At 43.2% G+C, this 6,783-nt stretch overlaps 1 protein-coding gene across 1 annotated transcript; it reads left to right on the top strand.

Moving 5' to 3' along the window:
- The first annotated feature begins 398 nt into the window (after positions 1 to 398).
- Positions 399 to 6,494, top strand: LOC106956213 (Krueppel-like factor 6). Its single transcript, XM_015046912.1, has 4 exons — positions 399 to 747; positions 3,889 to 4,471; positions 5,345 to 5,468; positions 6,115 to 6,494. Exons 1-4 carry the CDS (start codon positions 646 to 648, stop codon positions 6,164 to 6,166), a joined length of 861 nt encoding a protein of 286 aa, XP_014902398.1. The 5' UTR covers positions 399 to 645; the 3' UTR covers positions 6,167 to 6,494.
- The last annotated feature ends 289 nt before the right edge of the window (positions 6,495 to 6,783 follow it).

The following is a 6,783-nucleotide window of genomic DNA, read 5'->3' as shown; positions in this document are numbered from 1 at the left end:
TATATATATATATATATATATATATATATATATATATATATATATATATACACAAACACACACACACACACTGTGGGAGGATCGCAAGAGGACGCATGAGTGTCATATCGGGTGATAAAAACATATTTAAATGACTCTATTAAAAGGCAGAAGCAGCCGCTACTCAGTGCCGCTCCAAGCCACCAGCAGCTCAAAATTTTGAATCGCTACTAAACTCCACTTCCTCATTTTGCTGCTGCTTATATAGCGCTCTAAAAATAGCGCACCAACCACACCACTGAGGGCTGCGCCAGATCCGACTGCATTGGTCAGGCGCTGGTTGTAGGCGGGCCGTGCGCTCCGCACTCCGATTGGTTCCCGTTCAAAACGTAATGTAATCACATGGGGGGAGTTGGTCTGTAATTTTGAATCGGGGGGGAAGTTTACAGTGCGCTGACAGACTTTTGAGTGAGTTCAGTGTGGAGCGCTCCTCGGTGCGTCACACGCTTAGAGAGCCAGCAGTGAAGTGCGCGTCTATTCCAGGCTGTCATACATGCACATACAGCAGAGAGCCCAGCTTCTTTCCAAATACAGCATTCTTCTTCTTCTTCTTCTTTTTCACACGCTTCACTTCGCTTCTTGTTTCGGCTGAGACTCGGGAAGGAAATGGATGTCATTCCGATGTGCAGCATCTTCCAGGAGCTCCAGATTGTGCACGACACGGGATACTTTTCTGCTTTACCGTCGCTGGAAGAGTACTGGCAGCAGGTAAGGAGACAACACAACCCGCGGCTGCGTAACTGCTTAACGAGGAGCGCAGGGAATGTGCGTAATTAGATTTGTGGAAAGCGTGTTTTGCGGTGACAGCTGCCTGTCTCTGTTAAAAGTAGGCGGTTTTAGGGAAGTCATGCAAGTTCCCTTAGAGGCGCTGCACTTTAACTGAGCAAAATAATAAAAAAAGCAATTTTCTTTTATAGGTTTACATGGCTGTAAAAAATAATAAAAAAACGAATAACAAAACTTTTCAAACCGTCATACCCTCTGTTAAGTGCAACGTAGCAGAAATAATCCGAATGATTTGCACGTTTGCTGTGTTCTTGCTCTGTTGCACCATGCTTTATGTTTTCCTGCTGCGGTTTTGCTCATGCAAATATTCATGTAGACGATTTTGACTCATCGGCATGCAACATAATGAAAACACGCCGAGCTGCAGATAAAACGGCTGAATGGCGAGCCGTGAGTCTTTGCGCGTATCTCCTCCTCCTGTTACGCCTTCTTTCCTTCTCTCGCGTTCTGTCTCTTTCTCTCTCTCTTTCTATCTCTCTCTCTCACCCGCACGCGTACACACACAGCACTCACACACATACTGGCAAACACACATAAGAGTGACAGGTTGAGAGGGAATGACAGCGGAGGCTGTTTTTGCTCCAGTGTGGCTCGGCCAGGCGGACCCGTTGGAGTTTCAGGCTGGAGAAAGTCTCGTCTTGTTCACGTTGTTGGAACATGAAATGATTCAGCTTTGCTCTCCTTTTTTCAGTCTCTCCGTTTATCAGACCCTTTGCACGCTCCTTGCTCCAAGTCGCTCTCTCAGGCATTTAAAGCTCGCTTGGGATTTGTCCAGCGCTGCTGACAGGGACAGGGGCGCATCCACAAAGTTTGTAACGGGCACCACTGGTCATCTTTAGCTGGCATATCAGAAACAAATCAGGGAGTTTGAAATCTAAGTCAAATAAAAAAAAAAGAAAATATACAATCCTCCTTTGAAAAACCTAATCTTCATTTAGTTAATATTTTGTGTATATTCCCAAAATCAGCAAATTAACATTTGGCTTTTTAAGGCAAAATGTGCTGTTTACAAATTAAAAACTGTATGTGCAATAAATGTTGAGGTAAATATGTGATCCTGGTGTCATTTGAGGGAGGGAGGGGCCACGAGTGAGTGACAAGTGATAGACATTGAAAAATGGTTCAATGAAGGACTAAAGAAGAAAACATGTTAACATTCACTATCAACTGATACTTCATTAAGTTTCTTATTCCCCTGTTGAAAAAATGCATGAAATTTTACAATTTACATTTTAAAAATATATTAACCAACAAAATCACCTCAGTAAACACCAGGATAAAGTTAGAGACATATGTCTGATTCCATAAAATGCATGAAATCAAAATAAAATCAATGACATGAATGAATGAATGAATGAATGAATGAATGAAATCAATTCATTGATTTCATGTGTTCATTGATTTTGGCTTTTTGAAACTACCACTTCTATCAGCAAACCTGCAGCATATTTGTTTGTATTAGATAGTCTTTAGGGGGGAATCAGAATTGGTCATTACAGGAAATTAGAATCAGCCAGGAAAACTCCCATTAGTTCGTCGCTAGAGACCCAGAGGCCAGTGAGTTTCTATCATTAGCCATGGCTGTCCTTTATATTCCCTTGGTGGCGCCATTTGAATTCAGTTCATTCGTTTCCCTTTCTAAGTTACTCCAACCATGTCTGTCATTTAAACTTAGTTTATTCTTTATAGGTCTATATGTGTAGGTTGTTTGAAACCAGATAAATGTAAATCACATCTGTACCATTGTAAAATCCACAGTAGTCTTAGTTTAGTTTTTAAAAGTAATATCACTTAAGTTGGCTACACAAAAATATGTTTGACCATTTCTTTGCCTATTTCAGTGCACTTTGTATGTTAAAAATCAACCAAAGAAAGGATGCTCTCCTCTCAGTTGACACAGATAAATATTTTCCTAATAGATACCAAGTTGAGATTTTTGAAAATGCTGAAAGTGTATCAAATATCATGCTAGTGGTTGATACATGCACAGGCCTAAATTGTTGAGAGATCTTATTTTTGATGCAGTCAGTCAATATGGAAAAAAGTGAATGAAAAGATTCTTCATTATTTGGCTTTTTGATAACCGATGAGAGCAGATCAAGAAGAACAGCCAGCTCCCATCTCTGTCTCTCCCTCATTGTTTCTAATAGCTATAATTAATTTTCTATGAAATTCTAACCAAGTTCTCAATTTGCTTGGACTCAGTCACAATTTTTCCGTCCAAGTATGAGACAGAATCATTTTACTGAGTTCCACCACAGCAGCGTTTGAATGAAAACTGAAATGTGCCCCATCACTAGAAACTGCCTGTAAGCAGATGCCACTTCTGGCCTGCGCTCTCGAGCTGCACAGGGTTAAGGAAGTGCTCTCTCACTTCCTTTTTGCAAAAAAAAAAGAAAGAAATGAGCCTTCAATCCAGAGCGGCTCTTGCAGTATTCATGCCAGGCTCTTTATGGACCACCACGAACCAGACCTCCCTCCTCCCAGTCCCCTGTGTGCTATGTTATTTCTAGCGATGCCTCCAAATGCATTATTAAATCCACATTATGCTAAATAATTGATGGATTTAAAAGATCTACAAGCACTTCTCTAACTCAACGAGGGGGCGGCTCTGTAGCATATGTAAATTTCATGACCAACCTTGGCACGCGCCTACACACACACACACATCTTTGCGCGCTTGCACCACAGTGCATGCGTTTACGGGCAAGAGCACCTTGTTCTTGCATGCTCTCAGGACGATACGTGGTGCTTGTAATCCTCCCTGATACAGCCTCAGAGGGCACCCTGAGAGTGCACTTCTGCATAGGACATTGCGTCTTGTCTCATTCCTGCAAGCAGAGAGGAAGTGTAACCTGTAGCATTGCCTCAGCGCATTTCTTCCTCCTGCTGCTGCTAAGAGAGAAAAAGCACAACACAGGAGGACACCAGAGTTTCCTGTAAAAATAAACATGAGTTTTGGTCATTTTAGGGATTTTCCAGCTCAGCAGAAGTATTCTATTACAAGCCTTTAGGTTCTTTGCACCAGCAAACTCATTGCTATCTTGTCCTCTCTCCACGCAGACATGCCTGGAGCTGGAAAGGTACCTCCAGAGCGAGCCCTATGTCTCGGCCACTGACCTCAAGTTTGATAACCAGGAGGACCTGTGGAGCAAGCTCATGCTCGCCTGCGGGGACAAGTCAAATGAGGCGGACCCAAAGAGCGGCCACATCAAGGAGGAGGTGGACAGTCACGACATCCAGCCTCTTGACGTCGGCGGTTTCAACTCCGACGCCAGCAGCGAGGCCTCGGACAGCTCGGAGGAGCTCTCCCCGACCCTTGACTTCTCCTCTGGCTCTTTGACTGACATGCTGGGTGACAGCGGAGAAGACTTGGGCTCTGCCATCATCAGCACGCCGCCCTCATCTCCTGAGCTCAGCAAGGAAGGCTCTGTGGCCCAGGTGTGGAGTGGGATACAGACAGTGCTAAACTCACCGGGGAAAATAAGGACTGGGGGCACAGAGAGGTCAGTGGAGAGGTCAGGGATGACCAGCGGGGAAACGTCGCCTGACGGAAGGAGGCGGGTGCACAGGTGCCACTTCAACGGATGCAGGAAGGTGTACACCAAGAGCTCGCACCTCAAAGCACACCAGCGCACACACACAGGTAAATACACTCAACAATGAAACCATTCAATACAAAATTCTTGCTCAAATACTCCCACATAGTTTGAATAGTTTTTCAGAAGGAATGCCCTCAACTGTGACCTAATTCACACAGTGAAACGTGACTTGGTGCAGAAGGGAGGGGAGAGATGAGAGGGGGGAGGGATGTCCTTTTGTGACCAAGCGGGACCCAGAGGATGTGGATCCTGAAAACAAATCATCAGTTCTCAGATTTCACCATGGGAAAAGACTCAGAAACTTGGTCGTATGCATTCAATTTAAAAATAAAGTCACAGAGAGATGGCGTTTAATTATGGGAAGCTGACATTTGCAGTGTTTTGTAGGGGGTTCAGATGTTAGCGGTTTCCCTCGTCACCTCTGACCTCTGCCAGGCTGTTTACAGCTGTGCCGCCTATTAGCAAAGGAAGTCGCATTCTGATCGTCTCTCTCCAACCGCGCTGGGCTTATGGTTAAGAACCCTCATAGCCTTTAGAAACGGACTCTGTTTTTTTCTTTTTTTTTCCTTGAACAGCTCCCCTCTATTACATAAGCCTTCCACTCAAGCAGCTCTGTGCAGCTGCATACCACAGATCCCGAGTCTTACAAGGTTGTTTTTCTCCTCAGCTTACAGTAGTCAGCCCAGTCCACTTAGGGATCATACTTTCCCAGAAATCAGCGTTTTATCAGCTCATGTACAGTAAATATTGGCTCACATTTCAGATGTATTCACTTACAAATACTAAACCAGGAACATGCAATTATTATTTATTCATGAAACTCCCAAGAGTTATGCAAGAACCTTTGAACTCATTGACACGGAACCTCTTTTATGAATGTTTGTATTTGACCTTATTTTGACTTTTATTTTTTTCAGGTGAGAAGCCCTACAGGTGTTCATGGGAGGGCTGTGACTGGCGCTTTGCACGAAGTGATGAACTAACCCGACACTTCAGGAAGCACACTGGAGCAAAGCCATTTAAATGCAATCACTGCGACAGGTGAGATCTTGTTTTTCATCTTTCATGGATGTATTTTACCTTTAAGACACCATGAATCAAACAGTCTTTGTCTTGTTGCCTTTTCTGCTAAACACTCCTTCATTAACATAGAGAACCAAAGGTTGCTTGTAATAACGGGTTCTAAGAAGTGGAGTAAAGGAAAGCTGAACTTCTTGAACTTCTTGTCAAGTTCAAGAAGTTTCCTGAAAGCAAATATTGGATTGGAAATAGTTTAAATCATTAGAGCTGGTTGGATCCCAAAAGTTGCTTTTCCATTCTTTGCAGTTCAGCAAATGTTTTTTTTTTTTTTTTGCACAGAACCCATTCATTGGGATTAAAAGAAAATAAAGTTTGCAGTTAAATTTAAGGTTACGCAAAATATGCATTTCTAAAGTTTAGATTTTAGATGCTAATCCCAGCTGACTCAGCTGTTTATAACCGGAACCATCAAAATAATTTGACAATTTAAAACATTTCATTGTAGTCAAATTTTTTTCTTGATGCTTTTAAAATATATATGCAGGATTTTTTAGTAGAGTAAAAATAAATTATCCAAAACTTGTTATGCTAACTATAATGGGACAACAATGGAAATATTTTAAATATTTGTCATTTTTAAAGTGAGTTTTATTTCTCTCTCTACTAGGTGTTTCTCCCGTTCGGACCACCTGGCGCTGCACATGAAGAGGCACATCTAAGATGGCCTCCATGTTGAGAGCTCTGAGGGATGAGTCTGGTTGATTGTCCCGACCAGTTGGGAATCAGCAAGGCCGGTGTATCCGGGGAGCATTAACAGGGACACCGCTGTGTTCCAGTCAGTGGAAAGACATGAAGCAACACAGGCTATTATTTGCACCATACTTTGTGCCTCCAACACCTCGCTGTGGTGATTGCTCTTAAAAGGCTTTTACAGAGGAGCAGGGGGTGAAAAGAGAAGATGGGAAAGATCTTGGCTGGAGTTTATGGAAAGAGACTCTTCTGTATGGTGTTAAATGCTTTTCTTTTGTTTTTCTGTTTTTCCTGGAAGATTATGGGACTTCAGGAGTGGGGGTGCTGTTCCTCCACTGACGGTGTGTTTGCCTGTACACATGGGACTCTGAGTGCCTGTGACTGGATGCCTGTGCTGGCTTTATGGAGTGGCTGGAGCTTGCGAGTGAATGACATGAAAGGGGGGATGTTATACAACCACGGTTTTCTTGTTGGGGAGGGAAGGGAGGAAAAGGGGCAAGAGGATGACCTGATGTAAGAATGAATGCAAGCAAAGAATTCTGTCTGTGTTGGTCTGTTCGCTAAGGCAGGGAGTGAGGGGTTGTTT

The sequence above is a fragment of the Poecilia latipinna genome, unplaced genomic scaffold (assembly GCF_001443285.1).
Source record: "Poecilia latipinna isolate Pla-1442-1.1 unplaced genomic scaffold, P_latipinna-1.0 Scaffold797, whole genome shotgun sequence".
Lineage (NCBI taxonomy): Eukaryota > Metazoa > Chordata > Actinopteri > Cyprinodontiformes > Poeciliidae > Poecilia > Poecilia latipinna.
This window is presented reverse-complemented; position numbering and strand designations above follow the sequence as displayed.